The sequence below is a fragment of the Tamandua tetradactyla genome, chromosome 2 (assembly GCF_023851605.1).
Source record: "Tamandua tetradactyla isolate mTamTet1 chromosome 2, mTamTet1.pri, whole genome shotgun sequence".
Lineage (NCBI taxonomy): Eukaryota > Metazoa > Chordata > Mammalia > Pilosa > Myrmecophagidae > Tamandua > Tamandua tetradactyla.
Genome location: NC_135328.1, coordinates 28,154,689 through 28,169,971, shown reverse-complemented (window position 1 = coordinate 28,169,971; position 15,283 = coordinate 28,154,689). Strand labels below are relative to the sequence as shown.

Sequence of the window (15,283 nt, the reverse complement as noted above, 5' to 3'; positions counted from 1 at the left end):
ACATGTTTATGTGGTGTGTTTAATGAGACATTATTTTATGTGCTAATCAGTGTTCTCTTGGTCAGATGTTCCAGGTACTTGTGACTGCTGGGTTTGTGCAGCCAGGTGGCTGGTACCTAAGTTGCAGGGTTAGTCCTTTGGGGGAGGTACCTACCCCTATTACTCAGATTTGGCAAAAGTCATTTTATTTCAAATGATCATGGTGATGAATATACAACTATGTGATGTTATTGTGAACCATTGATTGTGTACCATGTATGGAATGTCTGTATGTTAAGAACGTATGTGCTCGTACGTTGTTTTAGCAATAAAAACTTTTTTAAGAAGTGGTTTTATTTCAAATGGAAGGGCTAGTAGGTGTTTACCAAACAAATTCGAGATAAATTGAAATTTATATTGGAGCTCTTAAAGACAAAGTTCGCTTCCATATGCATATATATGTGTATATTTTTAATATACTGATATCATAATATTGCTAATACACAGTAAAATATTTATTTTCCAGTGGGCGGACGGAATATCAAGCTACCCACGACGCCAGGCTGCGGAGGACCAGCACCTTTGAAAGGAAGCCTAGCAAACGCTATCCTTCCCGAAGACATTCAACTTTCAAAGGTTGTATGTTCTTCGTGTCACCTTGGAATTTGAGATTTTGGTTTGGAGGGGAGCTTGGCGAAGCAGTTCGTGAAGGAAGTATCTGAAGTTCAGCTCTGTCACCCCGAAGCGGCCCCCTCGGTGGGAACCAGGCCTTTCCTGCCATCCAGCTCTCTTGATTCTTTCCCAGTTGGATGTGTTCACTTCTTCTCCTCCATTCCCATATTTCTTTTCGTGAGCCTCTCCGTTTCTTTTGAGCCAAGCCCTGTGACCTCAGGCATATATCTCAGGCAAACAGGTGTCTTGCCTGTGGGAGAAGATACTGTGCTTCGAGGGGAAAGCAGTCCCTTCTCTGCTTCCTCTTGCAGTTTTAAGTGGCACCAGGCTGGCACTAATGAGAATTCTGGCCACCTAAGAGAAGATGCAGAACTTTTAAATACATAGCTGAGGTCCCCGGGGCCAGTCCAACACACACCCTACCTTTGAGTTTCTCCAGGCCCTAGGGTTCTCCCCTTGTCTTCCGCCCTGAGCCTCGTCTGTGTCATCCATAGTTGTGTCCTCACCCCTGGCCTGAGACCCAACACCCCATGCACGCTGTCAGTGGGTGAGTGAGCAAGCTGTGCTCATTTCTGTTTACACCCAGCCTCCAAATCCTAGCCTGTTTCCCCCCCTTCTCTACTCTGGATTGCTCCCCAGTCAGGACACCTGGCTTGGCACGAAGTGGTTTGCTCTTTTCTGTGAACTCTGCCCTCTAAACCCACGCGTGCCCCTTCGCCCCATAGCTTGTACTTGCCGCATATATCAGAGTGGCTGCTCTATAGGTGTTTTTGAAATGACTGGGGACTGGGTGGTCCTCCGTGGAGCCCAGCACCAAACATGCCTCCTAGGAGCTTTAGTGTGTCCCCCACGGTTTTCTTCCTTTATGAACCAAATAATGTAATAGTGTGGCAGGCAGACGTTCTCTAAAGCTGCCCTTTAGGGGAGCCCAGGGTCCAGGAAATGCAGCCCTACCTCTGGAAGGGCCCGAGGCTGATGGGTCGATGAGGGGCTTCAAAACCCTAACAGACAAGGGTGAGTGCAGAAACGGGGACGTGTCGGGAGGGGAAGACCCTCTCCAAAGAACTGTGCTCCCTCCTTGAGGAGGATTATGTGGTGTGTGGTCTTTGGGTCAAGGTTGCCCAGAAACAGCTCAATGTAGGGAACTTTCCCCTAGGGTTGCCCAAGGAGAGAAGACCTGCCTTTGTCCAGCAGTGAGCTTCCCATCTCTCCAGGCGTGCGCAGGCTCCGGGGAGCGGGCAGTGTGGCGCTGGACCCCGGGGTGGCTCACGGGGTCTTCCCCTTTCCTTCTTCCTCTCCATCCTCTGTTTCTCCTTTACTCAACTGACTCTTTATTCCTAGCTAGAGTTCTGGCATCTTCTTTATGAAGCCTTTAATGATTTTTCCTACCTCTTCCTCTTTTTTTTTTTTTTTTCTGTATGCTCTGTGTTAGGGTCACATTTCATTATTTTTCCATGTGAGTATCCTGTTATTGCAGCACCATTTTGTTGAATTTTTGTTTGTTTATTTTTGGGAAAGTGTCTGGACCGGAACTCGAACCCGCGTCTCCCACACAGCAGGCGAGAGTTCTACCACTACACTACTCTGGCACCCACCCACCCCACCTCATCCTTTTTTAAACAGAACAAAGCAGTGATTAATAAGCTCTACCTCATTCTACCCTTGACCCCCCCACCCCGCCTTCCGCACAGTCTCGTTTCTCTGCCCCAGCCAGACCCAACCGCTCTGAGCTCCCTCAGTGTGGGCTTCAGGCTTTTATCACGTTATGCTGCTTTCACTTTTCCATGCCTCTCTGTCTCTGCCTGTCTGTCTGTCTCTCTTTTTCTCTCTTCTCTGGATGCATCTCTGCATCCCCAGAGTGCCTGGCCCTGGGAACAGGCTGAACCACTGTGAGTGAATTGGAGGGAGAGGGTCTGAACGAAGGCAGGGATGAAGACGTGGCCGCTAGGCAGTATCTGTGTACTCGGGCTCTGAGATGGCAGAGGTGTCTTTCCAGGTCATTCTCTTTCACTGTGAAAGTTATAAAGCTCTCTAAGATGTCGTACTTTTCTTTTCTTCTTTTAAAGCAAGCAACCCGGTGATAGCAGCACAGCTCTGGTAAGTGCCCCCAGAGTTTGGGGTATGGCTTTCCTCTCTAATAAATTTATTTATTTGCAATGTTGACTTTCCTTAATACCGATAAATTGTAGAGTGAGTCACCTGATCTCTTTTTTTGTTCTTCTCCTTTTTCTGTTGCCAGGCTGTACCATCCTAGCTTTCGATAAGTACACAATAGAATGTTCCAAGACAGTTTGTTGTGTTTTTTTTTGGAGAACACAGCTGCTTTGAGTGGCTTTGTGCTTTATTATAACAGTGGGTGATAAAGGTGATGGGAATGTACACCGCACTCTGTGCTAGTGGCGTGGCAGGTAGCGATGGGAGAGGAGGCGGCATATGAGCAGAAGCGAGGTGCCAGCAAAGACTGGATTTGCCCAGCATCGCACAGGTTTTAGGGTTGTTCAACACAGAAGACATCAAACGCCTCTATTGAAATTCCCGCAGGAAAAAGAACTTACTGCTGGACTGAACCCCTCTCGCCCAGGGGTCAGCGAACTTTTTCTATAAAGGGCCAGAGAATAAATCTTTTCGGCTTTGCGGGCCATGCCATCCCTGTCACAGCTGCTCAACTCTTGTCATAGCACGAAAGCAGGTATAGACCATATGCAAATGGGTGAGCTCGGCTGAGTTCCACTAAAACCTTACTTGTAGACACCAGTGGATTTGGGCTGTGGGGTGGGAGTTTGCCAATGCTTTGGGCTTGCCTTGCACTTGGGAATCATCTGGGGCACTTTGAAAAAACTCCCCAGCCATGCCACGGCCCAGACTCCTTAAATCAGAATGACTGAGGGTGGGGCCCAGGCATCTGTATTTTATGCTTTCCCAGGTGATTCTAGGGTACAACCTGGAGGAGAACCACTGCCCTGCCTAGCAATGACTGCCCTTCCTCCCTCTGAAACACCTAGTTGTTTTGACCCTGCAGGCTGGGCTGCAGCCGCAGCGGCTGGATTTCAGCAGCCTCTCTGTTGTCCCAGGCGCGGTTCTCAGGGCTGCTAGGGAGGGAGATGCACACTGGGTGTGGGGTAGGCAGGGAGATTGCCAAAGCCCTGGAGTCTTGTCAGGGGTGTTGGCTGAGGCTCAGGAGGCCTCCACCCTGGCCCCAGCTCTGGACTTTGCCCTTACTGGGCCTCCTTTTTCTCCTTTGAAATCAAGGAGGTTGTTCTAGATCAGCCTTTATCCAAATTTTTTTTGCCTCTGGTTTCTCCCACCGGAACACATCTAATGTCGAAGCATGATACACAGAATGGACAAAAATGGAGCTGCTCTGGAGGAAGGAGCTTGGGGAGGGAGAGTCTGTCTTTGCATCCATCCGCCTCCCTCCCCCAGGGCAGCCCCCCCAGGCGCCCTCAGGGACCCAGGGGTTCTTGAGAGCCTGACTTGATGACCCGGCGACATAGGACAAGCCCCTCTCATCCCACAGCTGGAAACTCAACCCTGTGTCTCTGATGCCAGGTCCACTGACAGCGCCCATCTGTAGGGAGTCAGCTTTCTTTTTCTTGTCTCGGGGTTCAGTTCTCAGCACCTGCTGGAGGGGCTCAAACCCGAGGGTGGCCTGAGACGGCAGCATCTGTGGGCATGCTAGTTCAGCCTGCAGATTTCTCCAATTTCTAGGGTCCCTCTGGCAGGGAATGCACTAAAAGTGTCTGCTTCTTTCCCAGTCTGTCATGGTGTCTTGCTTTTAATTCTCGGGGGTTTGTAAGTTACAGCATTTATTCCCTTTGTTCTCAGAAGATGTGATTTGTTTTGTTTGTTTTTTCCCTAATAAAATTACATTTTCCTTTTAGTGTCTACAGGATATTATATATATGGGGAAGCAAAACAAACTAAAAAACAAACAAACAAAACACATAAAAACAAACAACCCAAGCCCAGTAAATATACCCTTTAAGAGCAAATGAGCTAAGAGCCACTGTTCACAGCTGTTCAGTTGCTTTTTACCCCAGGGTGGGTGAGGTTGGTGTGGGAGCTGGGGACGAAAGTGTAGCTCCAGGCTGCAAAGGGGCTTCGAGAAAGACAGCGCCTCACAAGGACACTTCACCTGCCTGATGAAATCCAACTAGGGGTGAATCTGGCCCAGATTAAACTCTGTGGGATTGTCACTCTGTGAAAGCTGGAGCACTGAACCATTTCCACCCCACGCAAGCCATAACATAGTAACATTATGTTTCCCTCTCATTGTTGGAGAAGCAGAAAACTGATTCCAAGGGCGCGCCACCCTAGCAGTGTCGCTCAGCGGTTGTGGCTGAGTTTGCTTTTGGTTTTTCTGGCTGTTGCTTAAATTAAATTTTACACCAGTCCTCTCCATCTTTATTTTAATCTTTTTGCTGGAGTAGCTGCATGTAAGATCCCATCAAAGTAGGATCATCACTACGCTATAGTTATGGAAGATGCTAACTTTAGGGGAAGCTGGGTGAGGGATATTGGGAAATTCTCTGTACCATTTCTGCAGATTTTTCTACAAGTCATAAAATTAGTCCAAAATAGAAGGTAAAAAAAAAAAAAAGCATTGTGGATGAGGGACCCCTGACCTATTCTCAGGCTCTCAGAGAACCAGCAGGGGTGAGTGGAAAGATGGAAAGAATGTAGGGTTTGGGGTTGGATATGTGACCCTGAGCAGATTTCCCAGGTTCTCTTTAATGCAACAGTTCCTTTATCTGTAAAATGAGGTGGTAACATTCTCTGGCCTCATCTCACTGTAGCATGGATTAAATAATAACAGATGTGAAGTTCCCAGGACACAGCCAGTATGGAGGGAGCCTTCCAAAGTGGTGGCCATGTCATCTCAGAGTGACTGATGGCAGCTGGACCTAGCCGGGGCTCTCCCACCCCCCACCCATGGCCCCTGTGGCAGATGCTTCTTAGAAATGGCTGGAGGGAGGATGTCCAGCTGCAGAAAGCTTTTAACATCCCCTGGAATTTCCTGGTGCATCGGGGACACCCAGCCACGCCAGAGCGGGCCTGACGTGGGACCTAAGGTTACTTTGTTCACCCAACTGAAAGGGCCTCCTGTTTGCCACCAGAGTACTGCTTTTTGTGCCCTGTCGTTAGTCTGGCTTTGAATGTGACATGCATGATTCTGGAAGGTTAACCTGTGCGTTTCTATTCATGAGCTTTAAAGAGAGGAATCAAAGTTGCTGTTCGCTTTCCTTGGCTATATGTTCAACTAAGTAGGTAATAACCGAAAAGAAATAGTAGGTGAAAGTTACATAGCACATAGGAGTGGCTTATGATTGTTATTGTCAGTAATAATGCCACTTTATAACCTGTGAAGTGACAATTTTTCCTTTCTATTTTTTTTTTAGCTCTAAAACAAATCCCGAAGTCCATAATTACCAGGTGAGCTACTGCTTTGTAAGTTTCCATATAATACCTCTCTCTGTTTTTTCAGTTTTCTGTATTGAATAGCTGTTATGCATAGAGTCAGATCTTAAAGAAATAACAAATACATATAAGTTTTTAGAAAATAGTAACAAAGCCCTTAGTCACTGTCCCATGCTCACTCTTGGATGTCTGAACTGCTTGCTTTTAACCTTATTAAGTGACCAGCCATGGGGGTGATCAGACACAACCTTCTAGAGGCATTCAGAGAAGGAAATTTTTTGTCGAAGTGTATTCCTAGGTCCAGGAAATATGAGTCTCTTGAGATATGCCTCCTGGAGAGGATGTCTTGGTCAGATATTTAGGATGTGTTGCCTCCTTCATCCCCTTTCTTCGTTTTTATAGTGCCCATTGGGGTGCCAAAAGTACTGAGAAGTCCTGCAGGAAAGGCATGTGTTTTACTTTTTAAAATCTAGTGTTTCTGTAAATTATTTGATCATAGGATACCCCCACTAAAAAAAAAAAGAAAAAGAAAAAGAAAAACCAAACTGGTCTCTTTTTTTCTTCTTTTTTTAACAGTGGCACAGTGGTCTCCAGAATCCACCTTGTAAAGTGCTAGACCCTTTAAATGCAGAAGTAATGCAGACCTGTTTCCATGGCTGCTCTTTTGCAGATCCTCAGTTTCCCCCAAGCAGGTGTCGCCGTCTTGGCTGCCCTCCTGCCCAACCACCTCACCAGCAGCCCCTGGTAGCACTAAAGGTGCAGGTCAGCACCCCACTGGCATCCAGCAGCTCTGGGTGGCCCTTTCTAGCCAGTCTTAGCCTCCTACACCCCAACTCCGGCTTTTCTCCATTGATTTCTCCCTGCTCCTCATTGCACACCATATGCTCAGCTCTAGGGGAACTGCATAATGATTGCCCCGTAATTTCATGCCACCATTCTTTTACACATGCACTCTGCCTGAAATTGCTTTACCTCCTATCTATACATTAAAATACCCACCAATTCAGAAGACACCTCCACTGTCCCTTCTCTGAGCCTCGCCCTTGGGAGCCACCAGCACCACTGATTCTCAACCCAACATTAAAAACATTTGGCCAGCTTAAAAAAACAAAACAAAACAGTGCTTGTACTTTACCCCAGATAGACTGAATCAGAAACTCAGGGTAGTAGAGCGTCTAGGCTCCCGAGATGGTTCTACCGAGCAGCCAGGTGGGGAGCTCTGGGTGGGTGTGTACCCCTTTTCCTAGGTTGCCATTCATTGGTGCTCAGAGGCAGTATCCATGTCTGGTGACTTCTCCTAACTTGGGGCCACTGTGCTTGTGCTGGGTGGGTTTGACTGTCCGAGAGACCCTATTCTCCCACGCTTCCTGCGCCCTGTCATCAGTCTGAGATTTTGAATGTCCTCCAGAAGGAAGCAATTCCACTCTAACAGATGCATCAGTTTGGAGCCACCTTTTAGTTCTTCCCTTTCCTGATCTTTCGTCACTGTCGATAGTAACTCCTTACATAGGAGGTGAGATCCCAGTATGCTTTCTGGGGTTTGCAATAAGAAGAGTTTTGTGACGTTGGCTTCCATGCATGAGATCACATTCCCAGTGAGCAGAACCTGGAAGTGCCTTTAGAGTTCGAGCAAATAATAAGTAAAAACTGCTCTAAACCTGATGAAACCTCCCCGTTGCCTGGCCTTCTTTAGTGTCTTGAATCTCCTTATTCACAGGAGGGTTTTTTTGTTGAAGGGCTTTCAGGTGGAGTGGCTAGAATGTTGTAGCTCGGGGAAGGGTTATGGCTGCTTGAAAGAGGTGAAAAAATAAATAAAAATAAAGCAAAACAGCCCCAGCTCAGCACTGACCTTGCCCTTTCCCCACCTGCCTCATGATGCTCTCTGCTTATAGTGAACGCTGAGGGCATTATTTGTTGAAATCAAATCTACGGAAAGAACATTGTTTCCTAGACATTGTTTTTTCCACATCTTTGGCCACCACCGCGCCTTTGCACCTTGGCAATTTTAGAAGTTCTACATTGATTTATCAGAGTTAGGGAGTAAGTTGACCATGGAAAGACTGTCCTGAGAAGTGGTGTGATAAATATCTGGGTGTGTTGACGGGATTTCAGGAGGCTGACGTTGCAGCATCTGTCTTTTTCTGGGCACAGGGAGGTTAGCGAACTGCAGAGTTTATGAATGCCTGTGTTCTCAGTGAGGATACCTGTGGTTTTGGGAGGGACAGTTCTTCATTGTTTGGGACTGTCCCTGGAATCGCAAATCATTTAACTCGCCCCCTCTGTGCCCCTTAATCATTATCACAAGCAACACTGCCCATATGTATTTCCAGTTATTCTCAGGGAGCCATAACTGCCCTGCTTAAGAACCATCTGGGTTAACATTAAAATTCACCCCCCCCCAACCCACTCCCGGCGTCTTTAGAGTGATTGAATAAAGTTCCAAAGAGCCTGAGGAAGGTTCTGGAATCTCCTCCCAGGTTTTTGTGGATGAGATATTTGCCATTCCCTTACGAATAAGACCTGGTTATGTTTGAAAACAGGAGTAGAGTACAGGGACCTGTTCTGTCCTCAACTCTTCATTTCTCTTGTTGAAGACCCAGTTGATGGAGCTACAGTTCGGGGCTGCCTGTGTGGCCAGAGCCCCTGAAGTGGTTCGACTTTGAGCAAACCATCCAAACTCTGCATCTCCTAAAAGAGAGCAAGGCAAAGAAATTGCATTAAGGAGTCTCGAAAGCCCTAGACAGCCAGCTCTCGGATTGTGCTCCTGAGATTTTTCTCCAGATTCTTTTCTCCTGTAGTGTGCCCTTTTGGGGGCTGCGGACTTAGCTTGCTGACATCACTGAAAGAGAGAGCCCACTGCCCCTACACACCCACCCCTTCCCACGAAGGAACCCAGAGTAGGCAGGGAAAATCCCATGAACAGAATTGCTGAGAATTGCCTATACCAGAGAGCAGGCATCTGCTTATTAGCCAAAGCAGCAGGGGAAGGAGGAGAAGAGGAAGAAATAATTAAAAGAGTAATGGTGGCAGGACTGTAAGGACTGTAAATGTCAGAAGGACCTAATGTGCCCCACAGGAAGTTGAGTCTGGAGAGAAGCCCTGTGGCTTGTGGCCGTGCCTGGGACTGCTGCCCCCAGCAGGCCAGAGCTGGAAAGGCAGGTTCTTGCTGCACAGCTGGGCTGGTTGTGTCTTCTTCATTCTGCAACTTTTTGAGAGTCACAGGCCTGGATTTATTTTCTTACCTTAAAATGGGTAATGGGCTAATTCCTTCCTTCCTTCTGTTTTGTCAGGATAATAACCTAGATGATTTTGGGGAGGTATTTGTTTTGGAGCACAGTTTTAAAATTTGTGTTTTATCAAAAATTATGTTTGCTGCATAGACGGGGGAGAAAGAGAGATGTCCACTGCTGTGCTGTGTCAGCGCCCCCCCCCCCCCGGTTGTTGTCTGTGTGCCACTGTAACCATTATGCATGGTTGGCATCATTTTTGGCAATGACCATAATTGTTTAAGGAAGAAATCCCTTCCCACTCCCAAATATTCCCTCCCCCGCCCCATCTTTCTGGAACCTTCTGTGTGTTCCTTGGGGAGAGTTGGATGCTGCTTGTCCTAGGCCCTCTAGATGACTCCCTTTCAAGGCAGAGAGGAGCTTCCCAGCGCTTTGCAGGCAAGGGCTGTGCTTTCAGAGCCAGGGCTGGTGCCAGCCCCAGCCTTTGGCACTGGGGGAGATACAACAGTCCTGGGAAATGCTCACCTTTACTAGGACGTAAAGCCTTCCTAGTCACACGCCCTCAGCCAGAAAAAGCGAAATCAAAAGCAGAAATAAAAAGGTAACCGAATAACCAAGTGTGATGTTTTATTTGTAGCCTCAGTATCATCCTGCTATCCATCCCAGCCAGCCTCGGCGGCACCCGCACTCTCCAAATGTAGGGTAAGTGCCTGAGCTCAAAGAGCTGTGCTGTTGCCATTTCTGCTTCTCTGCGGGTAAATTCAAACTGTACTTAGTTATGAATTAATGTTCTGCACCAGAAACGACCCTTAACATGGTCGTGGCCAAATGAATAATTTGCAAAGGCCAGGGAGGAAGCCAGTGGTGAGTGTGGACTTACTCAAGTTATACTCTGTGAATATAAGAAGGATTTTTTTTTTTTAATATACTTTTGACCTCAGATGTTCTGGGTTTGTGCTTGAAGTAGAATCATTACTTCAAATGTCTAAGTAAAGTTTTCCTATCCTGAGAATTCATTTACTAAAAGTATGACCTAAAGTCTGGGAATTTTCTTGTGGGTTTTTTTAAAGGCCCCCTCCTCCGCCACCCCAGGGGTGACAGTGGGGATTTGTCTCTTGTGGCAGTAGCTCTTTTTTCCCTAACCCAGCAGTTGGCGGACTTTTATGGAAAGGGGCAGATGGCTAATCTTGTTAGCTTTGCCGGCTGTACAATCACTGTCACAACTCATCTCTGCCTTTGGAGCTTGAAAGTAGCCATGGACAATAGTAAACGATCAGGCCAAGGTGTGCGGCTGTGTGCCAATAAATCTCATTTACAGGAACAGGTGGGCTGTGGGATTTGCCCCAGGGGCTGCCATTCGCCGACCCCTGTCCTGACCCACCACGGTGCTTGTGCTCCCGAAGTAAATGGACCTCTGCAGTACAGGCATACTTCGGAGATATTGCAAGCTCAATTATAGATCATCACGATAAAGTGAATATCATAATTAAGCAAATCACACGAATTTTTTGGTTTCCCAGTGCATAAAAGAGTTAAGGTTGCACCACACTGTAGTCTATTTAGTGTGCAATAAATAGCATTATGTCTAAAAAAGAAAAGTCCAGACCTTAATCAAAATGTGACACAGAGACACCAAGGGAGCACATGGTATTGGAAAATAGTGCTGATAAACTAGCTCCATGCATGGCTGCCACAAACCCTCAATTTGTAAAAAAATGCAGTATCTGCAAAGTGCAATAAAACAAGGTATGCCTGTACTGAATACTTAGGCTTGCGAGGTTTGGGTTTTTTGGTTTGATTTTGTTTGGTGGTGGAGGGGGTTGGTCTTGACATTTTTGTTGTGGTAAATATATGCCATAAAATTTGCCCTTTTAATGGTCATTTGTCTTGAGAGTTTTTTAATACTAGTTTTGTATAAAGAGATGTTCCTTTTAAGGTAGGTTGATTTTTAGATCAGTCTTAATTGGTGGTTACGTGTGAAGCTGTTTCAGAAACCAGCTGATGAACTCAGATTGCATAAAGTTATTTCTCGGTGAGGTTGCAAGCCTTGATCCTTGAGATGGTCTGGAGACTGGAGTGGTGGAAATAAATCCACTTAGCATGAGAGAGCTGAAGTCTTGATGTTACTTGCCGAGTTTGTTGGGGATTCTGTAAGAAAACAGCACACTTGTATCATGGACGCTTGATTTTCATGTACTTTTTAAAGCATGTTAGACTGGTAGAGTTATCATTCTGAATGTTTTTATATGTTGAAGGCAGTTTATTTTCCAGGCATGAAAAAGAGACGAGATTTATGGAAATGCTGTTTTTTGTTAACATCTTTTTAAATTTATTTTTGTTTTTAGAGGAGTTGTGGGTTTACAGAAGCATCATGCAGAACATATAGAATTCCCATATGCCTGCTCCTCCCTCCCCACAGTTTTTCCCTATCACTGCCATTTCCCATTAGTGTGGTACCTTTGTATTAGCATCATTTTTACAGCATTATACACTTCTTATCACCTACTTTGTCATACTAGCTTTTTTCTAGGGCATGGCCTAGCCCAGTGAGCCAGGAAGGGGACAGCGCTCCCTTAGGCAGCCTTGCTGTCTGGCAGCTTCAGCTTCACCCAGGAGGAGAGCTTGTTAGGGGCACCTTCTCAGCCCCACCCCAGGCCTACCATATACAAATCTCTAGCGGTGGGACCCGGCATTTATTCTTTTGACAAGCTTTCCAGATCTGAAAGTTCGAGAAGCCCTGCCTGCAGCACCCCATGGCAAGAGAGTTCCTTGGTCCAGCACTTGGCAAATGCTGCAGCAGCATTCACAATGCACAGTAGCGTGTAAAAGCCCTGAGAAGTCCTGTCGTGGAGAAACCTTTTAATTTTCCCTGAGCTTTCCCCAGACGAGTGGACCATAGGGACACCCTTTGAGAAATGGTGACCCAGCTGCAGACAGAGCTCTCCTCTCCTTGGAAGTTGCTATGTGATCCACATCTGAATTTTTTTTTTTTTTTTTAACATGGGCAGGCACCGGAAATCGAACCCGGGTCCTCTGGCATCGCACATCTGAATTTTTTAAATGCCAAAATAGAAACTCCATCTCAGCATATAACCCTCCTCCTTGTTCGTGATTTTCCCCGCCCTTTTCCTTTGTGCCTGTGTTGTGTCACTCACATTTCTTAATTTTCTTCCATCTCCCCTGCTAACCACTCACCCTGCAAACAAACAGGCCATGCTTTCAGGATGACAGGTCGCTCTGGAAAGCGCCGGCCAGTGGAGATGACAGCCGCTTTGATTATGTCCACGACCAGAATCAGAAGAACTTAGGAGGAGTGCAGAGTACCATGTACCGAGATAAACTCATGACCGCGCTTTGAGAGACTGAAGCACCTTAATCCCACTCACCGTCGTACTTCATTCCATTCCACGAAACGTGTCTTAACATCACATGGGTGTCTTAGTAAAAGTGTCTTTAAGGAATAGTTCCGAATGGGGTTTCCAACATCCATGTAAATATTTGAAAACAACTAGTTGTAATTTACTGCTGACTACATTCTGAGTAAAATGAAGGTAGTTAAAGGCTCAGGAATCATTTTGATATTCTGATTTTTTAATTGGAGTGAAAGTCTCTGTTTATTGTATTGCTGTGTACCTAATATTTCTTTGTTATTTAATTAATGGGACCAAGTCAAACCAGAAAAGCTTGAGAAGGTGGCTGGGCACAGTCTAGTACTGTCACAGGGATCGAGGTTGCCAGGGCTCAGCCTCTGCCTTGTGGGACCTTGGAGGAACCATTTCCCCTTCACTGACCTCGGTTTCCCCATCTGAAAATAGTGGGTTGGACTAAGTCATCTCCAAGGTCCTTTCCAATTGTAAAATTATGTGATTGTTTTAGGCTGAGGCCATAATATTCAAGCTAAATTTCTCATATGGGGAAACTATAATATCCTCTTTCCAGAGAGAAGGTTAGCCCTTTTGAGAAGCTGAAAACGTTTTAACTTATTAGATATTATCTTAAAGCAGTTTAGCCACTTTCCATTTTAATGATTGTATTAATCATACATAAATTGCATAGCATCCATTTCTGTAGAATTTGCTGCTCGAGTACAAGAATAATTTTTAATGTCTTAATGATTGGTGCTGCTAACTTGCATAATTTCAGAAGGCATAATTGTGAATATAAGCTGTCAGGATTTGTAGAATTGGGGGGGTTAGTTTTTACTGGAGATTCATCTCTTAAAAAGCAACATGCAATCCGAGACACATTTATGTTTCAAGCTAATGCATATAAAACTTTAAAAGTTGTGCCAAAGCATTCTGTAGAGTGGGATAGAATGGGCTTTGCCTCAGTTTTGTTTTGGAAGAAGCAGAAATCAATACGCTGTCTTAGAGGATAAAATTTGCACTAAAATACTTATATCCCCTCATTTCAAGCTACAAGTTAAACATTTTTTCCTCTTATAAATAGACCTGAGATATTTTTCATTACTTTTTTAATGAGACCAATGAATTCTTGTTCAATTTTTATATATGTAAATTGCAATTTGGCCCATTTTAAGTCTTTTTTTTTTTTTAATGTATTGGCATCCTTTAAGATACTTTATTGCTGAAATCTGATCTGTTTTGGTTCCCACAAAAATCTGTTCAGAAGGAGGGAATCAGCTGCACCCCTTGCACAGTGAAGTCAATCTCCCATAAACCCTACCTAAGACATTTGTTTACAGGTATGTTCCCTTTTAGCAAATGTTTTGATCCTCAGTGTATATGCTGCATATAAATAAATGTGTTCTGAACCCTTTAATCTTACTGATACATTTTTACAATGTGTTTTCAAAGAATAAAGGTTATTCTTCCTTTTTTTTTTCTTTTTTGACTGCAACTTCATTTTATTGATTCCTGGCTGCTGCACGGAAGAATCATTTGTGGATGATCTAGGTAATGGGATAGTTGGCTTTTGGAAGTCTGAAGGTGAGCATTCAGTTAGGTGACATGGAGCAAGATTGTCCTAGAATGAGGTTGCTGTTACAAAGCATGACTCTTCTTGAAGGCACATGGGCTAAGGCACATTTGGTTCATCTGGAACAGCTCTGGTGAGGGTTGTGGTACCTGGTCACAGATGCCCAGAAGAGTGAAGTGGTGGCAGAGTGGGGTTTCCCCCTGTAACAGTCCCGGCTGCTGCTGCTGCCATTCCTGGCTGAAAGACACCCAAACCTGTGTCCATGGCCCTCTTAGAAAGTGGTTATGCTATCCAGTATATTCTGATAAATGCCCCTCTGCTTAAAGAACCTTGAGTGGACTCTGCTGTCTGCAACCAAGAGGTTTAACCAGTATGCAAACTTAAGACCTCCTGATGGCCAAATGAAGTATACACTTTCATCCCTTAACTTGGTGGACCCTCTCTGCTGCACTAGGCAGTGGTGTTCACTCGCTCACAGCTGCTTGAAAATCTGATCCCTTGGTTTCCGTAATATCTAATTCTCTTAACCCTTTGACCTTCTTGAAACTTCTTTGGTCTTTGTAACGTCTCCTCTCCTGGGTTCCCATTATTGGTGTTTTCCAAGGGCCCTTCCTTTGCCCTCTATTCCCTCATTTACTGCAGTCTACCTGGGTCTCCCCGTCCTGTCTTGATCTCATAGTGCTGTTGACTCTGAAACTATTATCTCTATTTTCCACGAGTTCTCGGATAGATACCTCAACTTGGGTAGCCCATGTACACCTCAAACGTCACATGTCAGAAATCAAGCTCAGGGCATGCCACGGTGGCTCAGTGGCGGAGTTCTTGCCTGCCATGCTGGAGACCTGGGTTCGGTTCCCAGTGCCTGCCCATGCAAAAAAAAAAAAAAAAAATCAAGCTCATCATCTTTTACCCTACACCCCCCCCCCCCCAAAAAAAAAGAGTTCTTCTGCCTGAATTCTCTCTCTTTTCTGCCCATGGCAAGAGTTTACACATTATCCACAATTTTTCTTCCTTTTGCCACTGGTTTTCAGAAAGTCTCCACATCTATT

General features: G+C 45.5%; 1 protein-coding gene across 2 annotated transcripts in view; it reads left to right on the top strand.

Annotated features, from left to right (window-relative positions):
- EPB41L4B (erythrocyte membrane protein band 4.1 like 4B) overlaps positions 1-15,283 on the top strand; it is a 162,177-nt gene that overhangs the window by 74,452 nt on the left and 72,442 nt on the right. Inside the window, exons 12-16 of one of the 2 annotated variants that reach the window (XM_077141454.1) lie at positions 506-615; positions 2,718-2,748; positions 6,051-6,084; positions 9,934-9,998; positions 12,507-14,136. In XM_077141454.1, the coding sequence (XP_076997569.1) occupies positions 506-615; positions 2,718-2,748; positions 6,051-6,084; positions 9,934-9,998; positions 12,507-12,654 (388 nt within the window). In that variant the 3' untranslated portion in view covers positions 12,655-14,136. Of the gene's footprint in view, positions 1-505; positions 616-2,717; positions 2,749-6,050; positions 6,085-9,933; positions 9,999-12,506; positions 14,137-15,283 lie in introns of those variants that run through there. The other variant, XM_077141445.1, reaches the window with a different exon arrangement.